Here is a 21871-nt window from a genome sequence, read left to right as displayed (position 1 = left end):
AAAAACATAAAATAAAAATATAAGGTCAGAATTAAAAAAGTAAAACCCTAGGTACAAAATATTTTTAAATGATAATAAAATAACTTGATATTTTTACTAGAATGTTTGCAGAAGTTCTATTAAGTCTAGGTACAAATTCTACAGCAAATGGAACAAAATGAATTATTATTATATTCTGTCTCTCAAAGATTTCACAGTTTACTAAAACATTACTTTGAAATATAATTTGCCCATTGTTGAACACTGAGTTAATTATCAATGTGGCTGAGTAACAGAGCTTTGGGTTTCCCCATTCTTCATTCCTCAGTTCAACATTTATATGGTCAGGGAGCATCAGAATGATAAGATTATTATGAGAATATTCACTCATTGCATGTTCAATCCCCAGTACTGAAAAACAAAAACAAATAAATAAGTTCAATCAAGAGAATAATAATAAAATCATAATAAAAATCAAGTATAATGGAAATCCAAAGAATGCTAGGCACTGAAGTTAGTATCCTAAAATGCTTTTTATTGTTTAAAATTTTTAGATTTTAGATTTTAAATGTCCAATTTCATACATACTTGACTTGGGACTTGCTCTAGTTTCTTTTTAATTCCTGTGTCTCCTCGTCTAAATTAAGGTGACAATCAGATGAAACTTCAAGTGAAGCCCGTTCTTGTTGAAGTGGTCTCACAGCTACCTGGTAAGATATTTCTGTTAATGATTTTATAAATCACCTTATGATTTCTGGATATTAACTATACTTAACTCTTACATAGTTCTCTGAAAAATATCACCACATACATCAATCTATCTTCTGTGGATGGCTCTTATTTCTGGATTCTGTTGAGGACACAGAAGGTGTTGTCTTCAAGTCTGATCACTTTTATGTTCTTTAGACAACAGATTCAGCCCTCTAACTGTTCCTCCCCTGATGCAATGCTTGACAACCTACTGAATTCTCAAACATACATGAGTATGTGGATTGGATTAGGACTGGTAAATTCTACAGAGAACATTACCCCCTTTTTTCTTAGAGGCTCAAATTGACACCAGAGTTCCTCACACATTCACTACTCTGCACAAGTCTTTCCAAAAGATTCCCAACTAAGAATAAAAAGGAGACCCTAGGTGACCTGGCCTCCACCTACTTCCCTGAACACAGCTCCTAAAACTTGCTCCACTCCTCACTCCATTCCTGGTGTACGTGAGTCCTGCCACACTTTGCTAGTCTCAAAATGGGGATTCAATGCCCAATTAGTGAACCACAGAGAGCTATAATTATCTTTGCATTGGATGAAGTTGTATCCTTTACGACACTAACAGTTAAGTCTGAACAAGTTGTCTGCAAATATGCACGATTAATGACAGAAACGATGGGTAGCTTAAATCAACTATGATTTTCCAGCCATTAATCCCATTATGATTTCACAAAAAGTAGATGCTTTGAAAGAGGTGAGTGGTCTTAAAAATTGAGATGGTGATTTTCAATTCTACTACTACTGCCATGAATAAAAGAACTAAGCAGAATAGATAAAATGCTAGTAAAGGAGAATTATTACAAAATATATCATCTACACTTTGGCTCAGCTGTCAAAATAGCCCACTTAACTCAATCTACATATGAGCATTTCTTTTTGTCGACTTCATCATGGTCTTAAAACAAGGGAACATCAAGGTATTACAAATATTATTCAAGGGTGGGACATAGTTCACTGGGAGAGAATGTGCTAAGCCTGTGCAAGAACTTGGGTTCAATTCCCAGCAGTGTAAGAGAGAGTGATAAAGTAAACATGGTAAGTCCTTAACACATGAAGGGTATGTGGGAATTCTTGGTACTCTAGCAAGCTTTCTGTAAGTCTGAAATTGAAAGGTTATCAAAATATCTTTTCATGTTTGGTTTGCTTAATTACATTCCAATAGAGACCCATACATTATATTTGGTTGGTATGGACCTTCTGGGTCTTCTAATCTACAACAGTTCATATTTCTTTTCTTAGTGCTGCTTATTTGTGTGTGAAAGTGGACCATTTGTTTGGTTTGGTTTGGATTTTTTCCTTGCATAACATGTTCCTGCAAACTATTTCATAGCTTGATTTAATATTGTTTTTCCTGAATGCATTTTATTTTTTTAATTTGTTCTAATTAGTTACACATGACAGTACAATGATCTTGACATATCATACATTTGAATCAGATGGGGTATAATTTCTCATTTTTCTGAATGTACAGGTTGCAGAATTACATAGGTCATGCAGTCATGTATATACATACAGCAATAATAATGTCTATTTTATTCTGTTGTCCTTCCTTTCTTCCCTTCCCCTCTCCTCCCCTCCCATCAGTTCTCTCTACCCAATCTAACGTGACACAATTTTTTTCCCTCACTTCGTCATACATGTATTCTGTATAATGATGAGGGTCTCCTTACATTTTCCATGCAATTCCCCTTCTCCCTTCCTTTCCCTCCCACCTCTCTTCCCTATCTAGAGGTAATCTTCTTCTCATGCTCTTCCTCCCTACCCCATTTGAGTCACACCCCTTATATCAGTGAAAACATTTGTTTTTTAGGGATTGGCTAACTTCACTTAGCATAATCTCCTCTAATGCCATCCATTTCCCTGCAAATGCCATGATCTTGTTATTTTTTAGTGCTGAGTAATATTCCATTGTGTATATATGCCAATATTTTTTTATCCATTCATCCACTGAAGGGCATATCTAGGTTGGTTCCACACTCTAGCTATTGTACATTATGCTGCTATAAACATTGATGTGGCTGTGTCCCTGTAGTATGCTGTTTTCAAACTAAAAAAGTTTTTTTTTTCTCAGCAAGAGAAATAATATGTGAGGTGAATAGGGAGCCTACATCCTGGGAACAAATTTTTACCCCTTACACATCAAATAGAGCTCTAATCTCTAGGGTATAACAAAAAAAATCAAATAACCCAATCAACAAATGGGCCAAAGACCTGAACATCCTCTTAGAAGAGGATGTACAATCAATCAACAAATACATGAAAAAATGCTCACCATCTCTAGCAATCAGAGAAATGCAAATTAAAACTACTCTAAGATACCATCTCACTTCAGTAAGAATGGCAGCCATTATGAAGTCAAACAACAACAAGTGCTGGTGAGGATGCGGGGGAAAAAGGTACACTCATACACTGCTGGTGGGACTGCAAATTAGTGTAGCCAATTTGGAGGGCAGTATGGAGATTCCTTGGAAAGCTTGGAATGGAACCACCATTTGACCCAGCTATTCCTCTTCTCAGACTATACCCAAAAGACCTAAAAGCTTAATTAAATTTGAATTCAAGTGAATAACTACATTTTTAATATCAGTATAGGTATATTAAATATTTGTAAATTAACATCTTCAAGCTTCATAGGAAACACAATGCCTTTTTTACTCAGTGTACAGCATTGAGTAAAAATATCTCAGATTCAACATTTTCAATATTTTTTGGTAAATTTTGAATGCAGTACTATGTACCTCTGAATTTTTAGTTTTAGTCACCACATAATTGTACATATTTATAAGGTACAGTGTGATATTTCAAAGCATGCATACAATGAATAATGACCAGAGCAGGGAAATAAGCAGACATCACTTCAAACATGGATTATTTCTTTGTGTTGGGAATTAGGTCAAATGTGAATTTGGCAGAAGTGAGGTTGTTTTGGAGTTGATAGAGCAAATACATTTATAGTGTATGGATTTTTCCACACAATTAGATTCAACATTTAGTCATAAGCAAACATTACTTTGAATTCTCCATTAAAGGTAATTCATATGTTTTTATGCTTGATACTTACTGTTCTTTCTGTTTTCTCATTTTCATATTGATTCCGTCTTTCTTCAATACGATCACATTTATTTCTGAATTTATTAATCATGTTTTCCAGAATGAGATTGTGGTTTTTAATCTCAGCTCGAAGTTTTTCTACAATATCATGAGATTGATGTTGGATACTTATTACTGTGTCTTTGTTGACAGATTTGTTGTGAGGTTTGTGCAATTGCTGTTGAAGCAATGTATTTTCAGTCTGTGGTTGTGATCTCTCCTCTATGGAATCCTGCTTCCCATCATATTTATTCACTTTAGTTTGTTCATTGTGATATGTGTATTTAATTTTCTTTATCTGACACTGTGCTTGCCGTAGGTCTCTTTGTTGAGTTTCTAAATTCAAAGTCATTTCTTTAACAGCATGTCTTGTCTGAAGGACTTTATTTTTTAAGATACATAATCTTTCTTCATGCTTAAGAAGTTCTTCAGAAACAAACTCACTATGAGCTTTGAGGAGAGAGATAGCAAACTTCATTTTGACCTGTGAATGCAAGTATTCCTCTCTGGCTGACTGGAAAGCAAATTCTTGGTATCCTTTTGATGTATGGCCTTCATAATGATGGAAGGGTGCAACAGCCAATGTGGCACGGTACGACTTAACTTCTGTTTCCAGTCTTTCCCTGTTTTCTTTTTCAGACTCCAGTTGAAATTTTAGCGTTGTTATCTCACCTTTCATCTTATTAAATTGTTCATTATCCTGGAATGGATTCGCTCCAGCTGTTTCCTCTTTCTGCTTGATTGTCTTTTGAAGATCATCATACTTACCTTTTAAAATTTCAATATCCTCAAGGTATTTCTTTTCCTTTTCTTGGTTCTCATGTTTTATTGTGTCTATTTCTATTATTTTCGTAGCACTTATATCCTTTATCCTGTGATATATATCCAACAGATCTTTTCCCATTTTATTGCTAGTAGAAACCTAAGCAAAACCAAGGAAATAGTTAGCTAGCACTCAATTCCAAAAATTTATATATATATATATATATAATTTTCTCCAGTTGGATATCCATTCATTGCAACACTTTATATGGAGAAAAATTAGAGCTAAACTTCAGACCTTATAAAAGCATATATTCCCAGAAGTTCAAAAAGTTAATTGAAGAAAGGGAATCTATAAGAGTACAAAAGAAATGATGAGTTATAAGAATCTCAGAATTAAAGAACACTTTTCCTGAAGTACAACAGACCCAAGACATAGAATCAGTGATTAATAGCTGTGACCATGTTTTAAAAAAGGTTTACATTCTAATATATAGAACCAAGCCATAGTAAGAGCCTTAGCTGTACATATACTTGACTGATAAAAATTTTCCAAAATTTTTTGGTTCTCCATTTCTGAAAATGTTCTATACACATTCTACTTCTCAAAAATAGAAACACAAATTGACAAGAATATATGAAAAATCTTCAGCATCTCTAGAAATTAAGGAAATGCAAATCAAAATTACACTAAGATTTCATCTCAGTCCAGTTAGAATACCAATGATCAGGAACATGAGTAATGACAAATATTGGTGAGGATGTGGGAGAAAGGCACTCTCTTTACATTGAGGCTGGGACTACAAACTAGTACAACCAGTCTCAAAAGCAATGTGGAGATTACTCAAAAACTAGGAATGGAATCACCATGTGATGCAGCTATTCCAACTCCTCCTTGAATATCCAAAATATCTAAAATCAGCATACCACAGCAATACCCTTCAAGGTTTATTGCAGAACAGTTCACAGTAGCCAAGCTATGGAACCAGGCCAGATGTGCATTAATGGATGAGCAGATTAAAAAATGTGGTAAATATACACCACAGAGTTTTACTCAGCCATAAAATAGAATGTTAGAAGGGCATTTTCCAGTAAATGGATAGAAATGGGGAAAATCATGCTAAGTGAAATAAACCCAACTGAAAATCAAAGGTCGAATGTTTTCTTTCATAGGTGGAAGCTAGAGCATAATATGGGAAAGAAGCCAGTGGGAGAGGAGATCAGAGAGCAGAAAGATACAGGAAAGATGAGTGAAGTAGATGTAGGAGAATGAGAGGTAGGAAGGAAGAAAAGGGGAAGATAAATGGAACGAATTTAACAAAATCATGTTATATATTCATATATAAAGATACCAAAGGCATTTTCACTTTAATGCATATAGAAAAGAAAGGATGCTTAATAGAGAAGAGAGGAGGATAACAGGAAGGAGAAAGCGAGGAAAAGAGGGGGAATGGGGCTTGAAATCAAATTCCTTGCACATATGATTTTGATAAAATGAACCCAATTACTATGTATAATTATGGTACTCTGATAAAAATATTTTAAAAAGAAGGAGGCTATTAAAGCACATGAAACTTTATCCCACATGGATAGCTCAAATTTTAATCTCATAAATAACAGATAAATTTCTCAGAGCAAAAACATCTCCTAAAAGCAGAGTGAGACAGCATCATGATATACAATATTTTACAAAACATTTCATAAGTTTCCTGATAGTTTCAAAGTAATTTAGCCTGTGTTATAACATAAAATGCCCAAATTAACAATTATGTTAGTGAGTTAACTCCACTCAGCTTCCATTACTACATTCAGAAATCATGTGGAACATCTATTAGATGTCAACATTGCAATAAAAAATTTTAGCCATAAAAGCCAAAAGATGCCTTTTGTTTTAAACCTAAATAACGTAGTCATGCACGGCATAACAATGCTTTGTTAGCCAACAGACTGGTATGAAACAGTGGATTATATTGCAGGGTAGACATCTTCTGTTTGTGCAAGTTCAAGCTTATGATTGCATGATGATGGAATTACTGAAGGACACCTTTCTCAGTTCTTATCCCAATCATGAAGTGAAACATGACCACATATATTAAATTATACAAATAATATAATTAAGGTTGAAATAAAGTAAGAAATTTGACACTCATTTTACCTGCTTTAACTTATTTCTTTCAGTATTCAGTTCCATATCTCTTGTTTTCAGAGCCATTTCAAGTTGTCTTTTTATTTCCATTTCTTTATTATAATCCTCTTCTTTTTCTCTTAACTGGTGCTTAATTTTTTCCAAAAGATGATCAGCATTTTTTCTCTTCTTCTCTTCTTCTTGTAGTTCACATCTGCAGTTAAATAAGTTATCTTAAAATTCATTTTGTTAGAAAGAAAAAAGTTCACTTTATGAACTGCTCTTCATATGTTAATTTATTATCCTAATACAAATTCTGTGTTCTCAAATACATTTCCCTTCTTGTTTTCACATTTTATTTCCTACTTCAATAACTCTCAAAGGGGATATATCTATATATAGAAATAAAAGATTTAGATATATAAAGGTAATAAAGAACATTCTGTTATTCGGTAAGAATCTGTTACTAATAACTCTGGTAAAAATTATGCAAAAGAAATTTTGAGATGATTCTGTAAATTCACAAGTTGAAACTTAACTTTAAGAATTCCTCCTGAATTCTAAATATGATTTAAAGTTGTTTTAAAAAAATATTGTTTAAAAACCAGTTTATAAGTTTACTGGAAATAAGGTTTATCTTCATGAAACATTAAACATATCCCTTGAAATGATTCACAATGTAATATAGTACCTTCATAGGTTTTCACACAACACATAACAGCACATTACTATATTATACTCCTAATGTAAGGAGTATAATTCCTTGTATTACACTTTTTATTATTTCTTTTTGGGTAACACTTTCAAGTGATCTTGTTGATTATTATGTACTTTATAAACAAGACAGAACCTTATATTTAATCTAATAATAAAGAGTATAGGTCTTTTGACCAGAGAAATTTGAACTTATTTTATTTATATATGAGATAAATTGAACAAAATAGTCATCACTTTTTAATTCATATTTAATTTCATGGGTCTTAAGAATAAGACAGCATCTGGGGATATAGCTCAGCAAGAGCAGACCTATACTCTTGAACAAAATCCTGGGTTCCATCCCAGGCACAAGAAGAAAAAAAAATGTGTAATTTTTAAAAACATGTTTCTTCATTGAGGAAAATGCCCATTTCACCTCATCCTCTCTTGGAATTGTAAATTTACATAATTTTTCTAGAGTACAATTTAGAAACTGATTAAATACCTTTTAAAAATGTCTCTAAATAAATAATTGTATTTTGAAGGATATAGTCAAAATAAACATATAGAAAACAATTTCTATAAATGAAGTTTCTTGAAGCAATGATTGCCATACAATTTTTTTAAATGAATAAAATACAGTCGAAAACTTTTATTTGTTAATGAATATTGAGATTCCTGTAAAGTGGGCTTTTACGTAGCCAGTAGAATTGTGATTGGGAAGAATATGCATTCACTTGGTGGAAGTAATCATTCCTACCAACTTGTTTTTATTTCCAAGATTTTCACACTCCAGAAGAATTAGAAGTTTTCTCCCTTATGAAATGCCAAAAGGTAAGTCAGGAAATACAAAATGTCCTATGCTTGTATAATTTTATCAAAATGGATTTTTCTCTCATGTGTAACTAAGAAGAACTAACAAAATTATTTTTTTTCCAGCAAAAAATGGATCATTCAAACATTTATTTAAAGTTAGGATATCATACCTCAAATTAGAGAGTTCCTGTTTCCACTCTGCTTTTTCATGCTCTAGCATGGCATTTACTTTTTTTGCATCTGATAGCTTTATTTTCAGCTCACAAACTTTAGTTTCCATCTTTGTAAGTTTTTCTATAAATAGTGAACACTGTGAACAGTGACATTTTCTATGTTCCATTGTTCTTTGAGATGAAATAACTGCATCCTCGATTTTGGATAGGCTCACAGAATCTATATAATGGAAAAAAACATGAAGCAATGATTGCAATGCAAATTTTTTAAATGAATAAAAAACAATCAAAAATTTATTTTTTAAAAACAAACAACAATAAATTTTAAAACAAACATGATAAAAGTCAAATATGTGAATATTTTTCATATATGAAGGACTGTACATTTTCACAGGCACTCATGCACTGAAGAAATGCATGCAGAGTGCCTACAACTTTTGGCACATTATAATATATTCTGTAGAAAAACCTACCAGATGAGATCCATGTTCTTCTTTAGCTTAAAGTGTAGAGGAGAAGACAAATAAATGGATAATGTAGGGAAACAGAGTTCTGTAATCACATTATGGAATCAGAGCTACAGAAAGTTTTCCCTGAGGAAAATATGACTCCCCAGAGAAATGAAAATTATCAGGAAGCAGCTGGGCAGAGGGTGAAGAAGAGCATTCCAGTCAACATACAGCATGTACTGAGGCTCTATGACAATCTGCTTTTGGCCAAGAGGAAGTAACAGGTACTGCTTCCTGATCCCACCAGAAACTACCCAAACCAAAACAGGCAAAAGATATTGAAGTGCATTTCCCAAGACCGTGGACACTTCAGACAATGAGGAAAATGATCCCCAGTAGACAGGAAACAAATGATGTAAGCTTTGTAAGTGTGCCATCTCCCTGTTGTGAGAGTTTCAAGGTGGTGATTCAAGAAGAACAAGCAGAAGGAGAGTCTACCAGCCTCTCTGAGCTGAGGTGATGGAGCTGAGATTCTGGTAAAACCAAGACACAGAGACATCACAGGATAGAGCAGGAGAGGAGAAAGTACTACAGAGAAAGAACCCTGGACATCTGCAGAGGACCCCCTTTGAATTTTTAGCAGTAATGGATGACAAAGGAGTGCCAAGAAAAAGCATTGCTTAGGTTAGAGGAACCGTCTCCTGTTCACAGAGTGCCAAGAAGGGTGTCTCTGCCCATCAGTCAATCTGGAAAAATAGATATTTCACAGGATAAGGGGAGAGTCATCAGCAACTCCCCGTAGTGGAGAATTCATAACCAGCTGATCATATGAACAATCATAAAAACAAGACTGGGAAGGATATCAAGCTCATTACTAGTAACCTGACTCACTTCCAAAATAAAATTCAGAAGGAGGAGGTTGAAAGATATAGTTAAAAAAGAAACACAAACTACACTTGAGGGGAGGAACACTGATAGAAATCAAAGAGCATGATGATAGGGTAGTCCAACTACATTAACCATTGAACAATACAGGATTAAACTCTGGGAGTTGTCTTATACACAGATTTGTTTATTTGTTTTAGGAAATTATAAACAATTTGAAAGATCTCAGAGAAGTCAGGAGATGTCATAGTATATAACTGCACTACTCAAATAATTATGTAGTCACCTCCTATGGTTACTGAGTTGTTATGAACTGCTGCATAAAAGGCCCCATGATGCTAATTATCTCCATGGGAGTAGTTGGTCTCCAGCAAATTGGCTATGACTGTAAAAAATGATCTCTCACAGTTTTTATACATTTTCCCTCATATCCAACACCTTTAACATACAAAATATGTTAATTGTTTCTATTAGAAAGACAGTTTTGGTCAACAGCAGGCTATTAGTACCTCTGATTTTTGCAGATTCAAATATACACACAGATTTTCTTTGATTGCACAGGTGGGTGACACTCCTGACACCAACACTGTTCAAGGGCCAAATGTATATAACAAAAAGCTCTAAAAATTCAAATTACAAGGCAGGCTGTTAGTATGAACAAAATAGTCTGATTCAACTCTATGCTTTCTACAAGAAATGTGCTTTCTACAACTATGTGCTTCCCATCTCCTACAGGAAATACATTTTTTTAATTTAGACACACATTGGTTAAAAATATAAACCACACTGACACTTGATGAAAGAAGGCTTCATGGGAATGGCTACATAAAGGCCCAATGAGATTTCATATTACAAAACACTACCAGCAATAAACATGGTAATTGCACAGTGATAAAAGATTCAATTGATGAAAAAGATGATATATCTATATGATCACAAATGTTTTTGTGTACCATATAGATACAAAATTCTTGAGGCAAAAAATTGATAGAGCTCCAAACAGTAATAAGCAAATTTACAATTATCATTTGAGGGGCCAAACTCCTCACTCAATAAGTGGTAGAAAATGTAGGCAGAAAGTCAGCAAGAATGTAGAAAAGCTTAACACCACCATTCTCTACCAAAATGGAACAGATGCTAAGATCAGACAATAAATTGTAATTTAAGATGTCATAATAATTTAACCATGCACAATATGTTCCCTGATTATGAAGTCATGATCAGAAATCAACAACAAAATATTTCTGGCAAATGACAAAGTTATTCTTTTTTTTGGCTGACTAATATTCTATTGAGTGTGTGTCTATTTACATCATATGTATAGGTATATGCATACATATATCCCATTTTTTTATTCATTCATCCATTGAAGGGCATGTAGGTTGGTTTCTTAATAGCTATTCCCTAGAAAGGATTTTGCATGATTCTAAAAGAGATAAGAGATATATGAGATATGAGATATCTCAATCACTCTGCTCTTATTATTACACAGTGTACCCCATCAATATGTCCCCCTACTATGTCAGCTTAAAATCAAATGGATTACAAAAGAAATTAAAATGCTATGACATAAATGACAAAATCTTTTATTTGCATAAATACATAAGTTAGAGTTCATCAAATTTAAAACTGAAGCTTTTAAAAATAACTAAGAGGAGAAAATATCAAGACACAAAGTGGTGAAAATTTCTTGCAAAAAAATAGCTGATAAGGAATGGTATCCTGAGGAGAGAGTGGAATGAATCTGACATAACTTTCCTATCTAAATACAGGAATACACCACAGTGAATCTCAACATTGTGTACATCCACAAGATTGGAAGCCTGATTAGAATAAAATATATTCCATGCTTGTATGAATATATCAAAATGGATCCTACTGGAATGAATAATTTAAAAAGAACAAACAAAATAACAGAGAATTAAAAGGATAAGTGACCAAAAATGTCATCCAAATTAATAATAAGCACATGGAACATCCTCAACATTACTGGTCATTAGTGTAAGGCATATTGAAACCGTTCTGATGTGTGCATGTGTGCAGACCACCCTCTTAGAAAGGGTATAATTATTAAAACTTGACCATTCGACTTGATATTGAAGATTGGAAAGAATGGGACCTTTCATACCATGGGCATTGAAAAATATGGAAATATGTTGGAAAGCTGTTTGAGATTTCTTAATTAGGGAATATATAGCGGCATGAGGAGTATTTTGTGATTAATGGGTTTCTTAACTGTTTTTTTAAAATTTGTTGTTTATCAATATACATGACACTAGAATGTATTTTTGGAAATTAACATACATAGAGTATAATTCATTTTATTTAGGATCCTATTCTTGTGGTGGTACATGCTGCAGAGTTACCCTGGTCATTTATTCAAATACGAGGCTAGGAAAGTTATGTCTGATAATTCTATTGTCCTTCCCCCCCTCCTTCCCTCCCTCTTTTCCCTTTATCTAGTGATAGATTTCTATTCTTTCCCTCCCCACCCTCCTTGTTTTGGGTTAGCATATATCAGAAAGAACTTTTGGCCTTTCATTTTGGGGGATGGGCTTATTTCAATTAGCATAATATTCTCCAGATCTATCCATTTACTAGCATGTGCCATTATTTTAAGTTTTTTCTTTACAGCTGATTAATACTCCATTCTGTATATATTTTGTATATATACCACATTTTATTTATCCATTCATCTGTTGAAGGACAATTAGGTTGTTTCCATAGCTTGCCTATTGTGCGAATTGAGCTGCTACAAACATAGATTTTGCTATGTCACTACAGTAGGTTGATTTTAAGAAGTGGGATAACTGGAACAAATGGTGGTTCCATTCTAAGTTTTCTGAGAAATCTCCATGATGATTTCCAGAGTGGTTATACAAATTTGCAGTCCCACCAGTGAGTATGAGGGTACCCTTTTCCCCACATCCTCAACCAATATTTATTGTTGCTTGTATTCTTGATTGTTGCCATTCTAACTGGAGTGAGATGAAGTCTCTAGTACAGTTTAAATTTGCATTTTCTCTAATTGCTAGAAATGTTGAACATCTTGATTATGGTATTTAAATGTGTGTAACTTGTATGTTAAAACTTGTCAAATTGCGTAATTTACATATGTGCAGTTTATCATATTTTCAATAATATCTCACATTGAAACTTTTAAAACAAAAAGCTATACTCTAAGGACACACATCTAAGACAGAGGTTGGGGCACATCAATGCAGGATAAGCAAGAGGACTGAAATCTTTTTCACCTTATAGCAAAAATATGTGAGAGCTAGGTTTTAAGGGTAGGCTTAACATGATCATATCTGAATTTTTAAAAATGTATAATTATGGTTGCAGGCTAGGGCATGGTTTTAGGAGGTGGGGTAGCAGGAAAAACAGGTGTAAGGTTACTGCAGACTTCAGATAGACAATGATCATGATCAAGGCATAAGAGACAAAGATCATGATCAAGGCACAAGAGAGCAACACAGCCAACAAAAGGAGCCAGGGTGCCATTCACAAAGAAAAGTGCAGTGGGAATTATCCTAGCTCTTTGGCTCAGAGTGAAACACAGTTTTCCATCTATTTTAATATAACGTATATTTCTGATAGGAACAGCTATAAAACATCACCTCTCCCTGGTGCACTGCTAAGCAATGTTATTGTATTATTATTATAACATAATAATATTTCTTATTTATGCATCTATTATTATAATATACATAAAAGGCCTAATTTTTATGCAAAGGCCCTACCTTTACATGATGTTTTATTTTGTTCAATCAACTGTAAAATTTTCTTATCATTAGCGTAAGCCAACTCACAATCCTCTGAAGCTGTTTGACATGACTTACTTAAGTTATCAAAGTTTTCCATGACATTGGCCATTGTTTTGACCTGTAAAAAAAATATGATTTCTAAATGTCCCTCAAATATTTATACCATGTACTAAATTCATAGAAGGAACATCTGTATGTTATTTTATATGCAAAACACAGGTATTTGTTAAATAACAGCTAGTTTCTGTCAAAAGGATGTCTTTATCAGTGGTGACTATTTCTTAATCACTTTCCCAAAGTAGAAGCCTTTACCTAAAAAGATTCTCTATTATTTCAGGTTACATGTTTTTTTTTCCTGGGGGCAGGGTGAAGGAACTGGGGATCGAATTCGGGGGCATCTGTCCACTGAGCCACATTCCACCCTATTCTGTACTTTATTTAGAGACAGGGTCTCACTGAGTTGCTTAGCACCTCGTTTTTGCTGAGGCTGGTTTGAACTCTCAATCCTCCTGCTTCTGCCTCCCCAGCCGCTGGGATTACAGGGATGCACTACCATTCCTGGTTCATGTTACATTTTACAATACAATATAAATTTTAAAATTATATCACTTAGCCTTTCACAGTGTGTTTTTGAATAAAATACTACCTTTTATTATTTTTAACAATACCTTTCTCTTTGAGTTAGATGCTTTCTCTCTGGCCCTAATAAAAGAAAAGACACACACATAAAATCCTTTCAGGTAAATATTAATATGTTAATAAGAATGTATAATATATTTTATGTAAAATCTTTACATTTGTTATTATTTCTCCTATTCATAAATTTTACAGGCTATTTAAAGTACAATCATTTTCTGCAATCATAAACAGAAAGAGGAACATTAAGGGACAAAAAATAATACTACATAAAGAATATTAGAAAAATAAAATTTAGATCACACTATTTGACAGCCAAAGGAAAAGTATCATGTTACTTGAATTCTTTAATAGAAATAAATACAGCAGATTCTGCTATTATGATCAAAATAAAAGACAAATTTTTACCAAGGACTCAAACCTCATAGTAAAATATGGCTTAAATCCTTATATAAGGGAAAGTCTTTTTGTATAATGATATGAGTTAATTTTTCAAAACCTACAATGCAATTACTGTGCATTTTTCTAACACTCTACATGGGTTCAACTTGTTATCATCTTCATAATTCCATAAGGCAGATACTATATAATGTATTATACAAAGGAAGAAACTAGGCAAAGAAAGGCCAAGTAACTTGCTTAAAGGCATAGAAATGGTCAGCAGCAAACCCCCAAAATAGATTCCAGGTTCTAAACGTGTGTATCACAATATACTATGACAAGTAATAATTCTCTTCTGGTGTTTTTAAGACACAGAATAGCAGATCAATCTACATTATTATTCCATATATGGTGATAATTATAAATAATAATTTTTGAATTGTGCCAATATGTTTTAAAACATAGTTTAAAAGCTAGTTTAGTTTTGGTAAACTAAAGATTTTTTTTTTCTAAAGAAATTTATCAACAGGTATGATAATCCAACAGTGTATTCATGCATTTCACAAATACTTCCTGAGCACAAAATCCATTTTCAATGCCACTGATGGTATGGGGAAGCAAGGTTTGTATACTTTAAAATATCAAAGCAATATTTAGTAGTAGGTTGTGGATAGTTCACTTTTCTGTTGTGCACAAACAAACTTTCCATTTTCCTGAGAATCTAAACACCTATCAAGTCGATACACCTGATATTTTAGAGTACCATACAAAATCATATCTATACTCTCAAGAATTAGAACAAAATTTGTTTAAGAGGTGTCATGCAACTGTTGTAAGTGTACTTTAATGTGAAATTGACAGTATGCTATAGAACCAACCTCATTTTTTAAATGATTGCTTACTACATTAGTTTATAGATATGGAAATTTAACTGTTTCCTTATTGATAGGAATTTAGATTCTCACTTAATGATATAACAGTGCTATAATAAATACCCTTAAATAAATAAATAAATATGTGTGTGTGTGTGTGTGTGTGTGTGTGTGTGTGTATATATATATATATCCTTAACACATATATTGCATTTAATGTTCCTGTTATGCATATGAGAAATATTCATATATATTATATGCATTATGTATATCATATAATATTTGTCCTTAATATATGTGGGCAGGCATGCATTTACAAGTATATTTTCCATTCCAAGAAGGATCCAGGAATAGAAGTGAGGCTGTTAGGTTTGACGAATAATATTCTAAATCTTTGGTACATGCCTCTAAATTACCCTTCCAAAAGTGCTGATAAATTTAATTTATAAACACTGTATGAGAATGTTCTCTTCATCACAGTTCCCTATCTTAGTTATTACATTTTAAATAAAATTCATCAATACATTCATAATAAAATGGTATCTCATTGTTTACTTTCATTTTTTTCTGGAAACATTGCAAGGTTGAATATCCCCAGGTAAAGCTTAGTGTTTCTCAATCGTGAATGTTAGACCAAATTAGAATGAGATTTAGAGGAGAATAATAATTATCTACTGTGGAGTACTGCCACATGCTTACCCATCATGTTCTTGACTCTTTGTAAGAGAAAAAGGCTCATGATCATTTTTTCTGCTCTTTGTCTGTTCCATGGGTTCATCATTATAATCAGTATCTTCAGTACCTTCACATAGGTTTTGTGATTCTTTTGTTTCAGTTGGGTGCTTTATCTTTTTTTCCTCTACCTTTAATGAATGATAAGGATGATCATGCTACTTTCTAATAAAAAAGGTTTCTTTTTTCTGCTTTTGTCCTTGATTTTACCTCCTGATTTAGTTTAATTGTCATTATTTCAGCCTGTAAAATATTTTGAGCTTCCTTTAATTTTATAAAATATCATTGAAAAATTTTGCCAATTCTGCTTCATTTTTGTTTGAGTGGAAATAACAAGAGTTTTCCAAAATTTCAAATAGAACAATTTTTCATTCCATGCTTTTATTTTGAGCCTTTTTTGCTATCTAGCATTTACACTCCCTGTAGCTCTGGCAGACATAAAAAGAAAAGGATAGGAAAGGAGTCCTCTTCTCTCTTTCCTACCTGGATTGTACATTAAACACCCCAATTCAGGGACTGTGTCATTGTTGAGCCTCAGTAAATAGGAAGATTTCCCCTTTCTGCATTAAGCTAGTCTCCAACCTCCCCCACCTTGTCTTGTGCAATTCTTTTGTCATTTGGATACAGGGAGAGCAAAAGAGTGAAGGTGCTCATTGCAACATTTGAACTAAAATTTGCTGCAACACAAGGAGCAGGACAAAATTGCTACCTTGTAACTATGGAATACTGGAAAATGAGATGCTTCCCAGACTGGTTATCTGCATTAGCCCCATTATCTACTTGGGAGTAAAACCAAGAAAGTTTTAATGACTCCCAATTGGCACTACCTAGCATTTTGGTAGCATGGAAAGTTACCACAATTTCACAATTCTGCATCAGATAAATTATCCAGAAAAAGTAAACCAATTATTTCTTGGGAGATGGGAAGCCTCCTAGTTCATATGCTACTACATTTATTTTTAAAATGATATGTCTAGATTTTGTCTATATTTAAAACTTAGAACTTCAGACATCCATGTTCTACATTGAAATCAAGTACAGAATTTGGGGCTGAGATTTAATGCTTCTTTATGTGATAAGATCAAACATACCAAGATTAACAAATTTTTCAAAACAACCTAAAGTAAAGGGCTGACTGAAACAGAAACACTTAACAGAAGTGACTTTAAAAGAAGTATATATACTTGTAAGATATTTAAAGTGCTCATAATAGAATTATGTTTCAATGGTTTGATAAAACAGATAAATTTATACAGATAAAAGCACAATAAACAGATTAGTTTGTCTGAAAACATATCTCAAAACTAGGCACAAGGATATATTCCATCTCAGCCATAACTTTCCCTTACATTTCCTTTGTGTGTGTGTGTGTGTGTGTGTGTGTGTGTGTGTTTGTGTGTGTGTTGTGTGTTTGTGTGTGTGTCTATGTGTAAATAAATATGAATTAATCTTACACCAAGAGGGAGAAAAAAAAAAACACCTCAAGCTTATTACATTCTGTCAGCAACTTCTTTATGCTTATCTTGGTTCAGAAGGTCATATGGTATAGGTCTAAATTACTTTCCCAGTTCACAGGCCACTTGTAAGATTGATTGACTTAAGATGATGAGAAAGAAAGATCATGAGAATATTTTCCTGAAATTCTCTTTATGGAGAGAGAAGAAAGCATAAATTTCTAGACAGAATTTCTTATTTAGATAACACCATTTAATACATGAGCTTTTTCAAAGCAGGAAATCAGAATACAATTGATACTGAGAAAAACCAAGAGTAGCAACAAGAGAATAGCTCTCCCATTTTGAAGGTGAACTTTTTCTTTCTCTAATGTCAAGACCTCTACCTGAGACATGACTATCTCATTCCTAAACCTTCCCTTGTTTTGCAGTAAGTGTTCACCTAGACATCCTTTTATTATTCTGTCACTAAGTGGTAGAGAGAAACTCACCTTTTCTAATTCAGTTCCCATGCTCTTACAGCTATAGCACTGCATCACATGATGGATTCTGGGACAAAATTTGATTTGATTTTGTTTTCTTACAAGTGTCCTTAACAGTATAAATACTGTGCCTTTTTATTTGAGTAATTTGATTCACTTCTTGGGATTAGGTAAGACGTGAATCAAGATGGCTTTGGCTTACTAGACCCTAAGCATGGGTCCAGCATTTAAATTCCAACTAGGAGTACTTATGTTCATAGTTACTTTTATTTGTAGATCAAATCCTTGGTCTTCTCTCATTGTAACTATAACAACTTCTAGTTTTTAATTTTCTGTATTATTATGAAAATTCTCCTCCTCAGTGTTAGAAGAATGTTCAGTTTCTAGTTTGTTATGTTCAGGCTTTAATTTATTTTCCCTTCGATGCATCTTAGCAAATGACTGGTGAGAATGTTTTAGGGACCCAGAGCATGTATGAGAAGGAGAGAATTTGAAGACTGGGTTCTTTGTGTTTAAGACATTTCTGCATTACTACAGGGATAGACACTCCAGAAGCAACCTTTTCCTCAAATCAAGTACATAACTTCTCAAATTAGAGAGTGTTTTCCTTTAAATTGATTCTTCCTCTGGAGTTAACACATTTTAAGAGCCAATATCAATACGCACCAAGCAAGACAGTGTGTGGATGTGAAGGACCTGAGGAGCAAAAGCAGGTGGTCTCCACTGGATGGCAGGGACACAGATGGGCCTGTCAAAGTGAGTTGGGGCCCTCCTACCAGCACAGCTGGGCAGCCCCTCCTCACACACCCAGCTCTGACCCTGACCCACCCACCTCAGGGTTCAAATACCCTCCCTGAACGCTCCCTACTAAGGTGCTGTTCCTGAGTAACTCTTGACTTTCTCATCACCCTTCCTCCTTCATCTGGGCTACAGGAATTTTCCTGTGGAAATCAAAGAATTCTAAGTCCTTTAGAGACTGAAGATGGCAGAGCAGGCAGCAGCCCTCCACGCCTACAAAGTCCAGAAAGGAAGCAGTGAAGTAAGAGCTACCAGACAAAATGAGACTATAATTTTCTACCTGGCCTATAGGTAGCTACTCTCCTATCAAAGTAGACATCAAGCCGGAATTAATCAGAAAAGACAAACTGAGTTATTTCATACTTATTAAGGGAATAAACCAACAACAAGATGAAACGATTGTCTTTGTGCTCCAAACATTGGTGTACTGATGAACAAAAAGCAAGCCTTTCTCAATATTATAAAGAATCGAATAGAACTCAATACAGTAATACTGGGTGATTTCAACAAACCATGTCATTATTTGATAGGTCATCCCAACATAAACCAAGAGTAAAAAGTAGAATTAATGAAATGAACTTAACAGACATCTATAGAATATTTCATCTATTGAAGTGAATTCATTTTACCCTCAAAGGCACATGAAACTTTCTCTAAAACAGATAATATTTGGGAGCACAAAGAAAGTCTTAGCAAATACAAAAAGAGATAATTCCTTGCATTCTATCAGATAATGATGGAATGAAATTAGGAGTTAAGAACCAGATAAAATTAGAGACCATTTTAACACCTTGAAATTGGCCAAAGAAGAAATTTGGGAAGAAATTAAATTATTAAAAACAAATGAGAATAGAACAATACCAAGACCTCTGGGACTGTATGAAGGCAGTCCTAGTGGGAAATTTATAGCATTTATACATTAAAATAAAAGAAAAATACCAAACAAAAAAATCTAACATTATATTTTAATACCATCAAAAAGAACAATATAATTCCCAAATCAGTAGAAGATAGGTAATAATTAAGATCAGAGCTTAAATTCATGCAATTGAGAATTAAAAAGCAATACAAAGGATAAATGCAACAAAGTTGATTCTTAAAAAAGATGAACAAGAGTGATAAACCCTTAACTAAACTAATCAAAGAGAGAGAAGTCCCATTCATGTTAAAACACTGGAGAAACTTAGGATAAAAGGAACAACCTCAACATTGTAAAGGCCAATATGAAAATCCAAAGCCAATGTCATACTGAATGGAGAAAAACCTCAGAGCATTTGCTCTGAACATTGGGAAAACTACACACCAAATGAAGAAGAATGCAACTAGATCCATATCTTCACAATGCACACAAGTTCAATTCAAAGTGGATCAAAGACCTAGGAATTATACTAGAAATTTTGCACCTGCTAGAAGAAATCATAGGCTCAACACTCCAACAAATTGGTAGAGTCAACAACTTCCTTAACAAGACTCCTAAAGGGCAAGGAATGAAATTAATAATCAATTAATTGGGACAGCATCAAATTACAAAGCTTATGTAAGCAAAAACAAGTAATAAATGGGAAAAATAACTAAACTTATAATTCTGAAAAAAGAAATGCAAATGGCCAACAAGGATATGAAAAGATGTTCAACAACCCTAGAAATGATCAAGAATACAAACAATAATAAATGTTAGTGGAACTTCAAGTTAACACAAACACTCTGGAAAACAATATGGAGATTCTTCAAGAGACTAGGAATGTAAAACCCTATGACCGAGCTATCCCACCCCTCAATAATTATCCAAAAGAACTAAAGTCAGCATACTATAGTTATATAGCAGCACAATTTACAGCAGCACAATTTTCAGTAGCCAAATATGAACCCCGCCCAGGTGCTTGTTAACAGATGAATGGATAAAGAAAAAAAATGTGGTACATGTACACAATGGAGTTTTACTCAGTCGTAAGCAATAATGACATGATGGCATTCGCTGGTAAATGGATGGAATTGCAGAATATCATGCCCAATGAAATAAGCCAGACTCAGAGAGTCAAGAATGTTTTCCTATATGCAATATTCTGACAAACTGACCTCTTTTCTAAGGACAAAATTTAGGTATAAGTTGCTACGTTACCAGACATATTTTAAGATTAATCATAAGTTAAAAGACTTTGAAAATCAATATTAAAATATGATCTATTGATTCTGAAAGAATATTCTGAATGGTAATTGCATTTGGCATATACTAATTACTAAGCAAAGAAAACAATATGAGAGCAGGAATTTAAATGTACATGTTTTACATACCAGTAACTGGTTACTTTCAGATCCTTCAAGTGTATTTTGCTCTTCATCTGATGTAATTTCTAAACGTGGTGCTGTTGAAAAATGTACTGGTAACAATCAAAAAATGTAATACTCTATCAAATTGGAATTAAAGAAGCCAACCATCATCATCATTATCATCCTAATAAAAATTTATATTTATTTTCCCAATAAATAATTCAAATGAAGCTTAATCTTTATCTGAACATCTACTTCTTTTTATCTTATTTTATTTTGTTGCAGTTCATCTCATTTGGTTTGGTTTTCACTGATATGTGTGTGTGCCTATGTGCTACAGGGTTGAACCCAGGGCCTTGTACATGCTTCGCAAGTACTCTAGCACTGAGTTCCATCCCATGACTTTTAATTTTATTTTGAGACATTGTCTTTCCACAGTGTGTAGGCTGGCCTCAAACCTTCCATTTTCCTACCTCAGCCTGCTGAGTAGCTGAGATTACAGGTGAGCTCCAAGTCACTAAGCAAATATGGATTTTTCCAGGAAATAATTCTACTTATCCAAAAGAAATCACTTGGACAGGCTCTAGGGGTCACCAGGTTCCATGCATACAGTGGTTTCAAAGACTCATCCACAAATGCACCCATTCAATAGAAATGATCAAATACTGAGAGACAAAATATAAAAATACCAAAGAAACATAGATGTTTACACTGTCCTCTGTTTTCTAACTCATATGT

The 21871-nt window shown here is 33.6% G+C and overlaps 1 protein-coding gene across 1 annotated transcript in view; it reads right to left on the bottom strand.

The window, feature by feature from the left end:
- Window positions 1-710: 710 nt before the first annotated feature.
- The window catches only part of LOC308634102 (ankyrin repeat domain-containing protein 26-like), a gene marked incomplete at its 5' end in the record, with an annotated part of 48618 nt that continues 27457 nt past the window's right edge, over window positions 711-21871 (bottom strand). The window contains 4 exons of the mRNA XM_081267660.1: window positions 711-829; window positions 3809-4759; window positions 6755-6938; window positions 8407-8629. Coding sequence (XP_081123786.1) covers window positions 797-829; window positions 3809-4759; window positions 6755-6938; window positions 8407-8629 — 1391 coding nt within the window. The 3' untranslated portion in view covers window positions 711-796. The remainder of the gene's footprint in view (window positions 830-3808; window positions 4760-6754; window positions 6939-8406; window positions 8630-21871) is intronic.

This window comes from Spermophilus citellus (genome assembly GCF_964194105.1).
Source record: "Spermophilus citellus genome assembly, chromosome: 15".
In the NCBI taxonomy this organism is placed as follows: Eukaryota; Metazoa; Chordata; class Mammalia; order Rodentia; family Sciuridae; genus Spermophilus; species Spermophilus citellus.
Note: the sequence above shows the minus strand (reverse complement) of the source record. Positions and strands in the feature narration are given on the sequence as shown.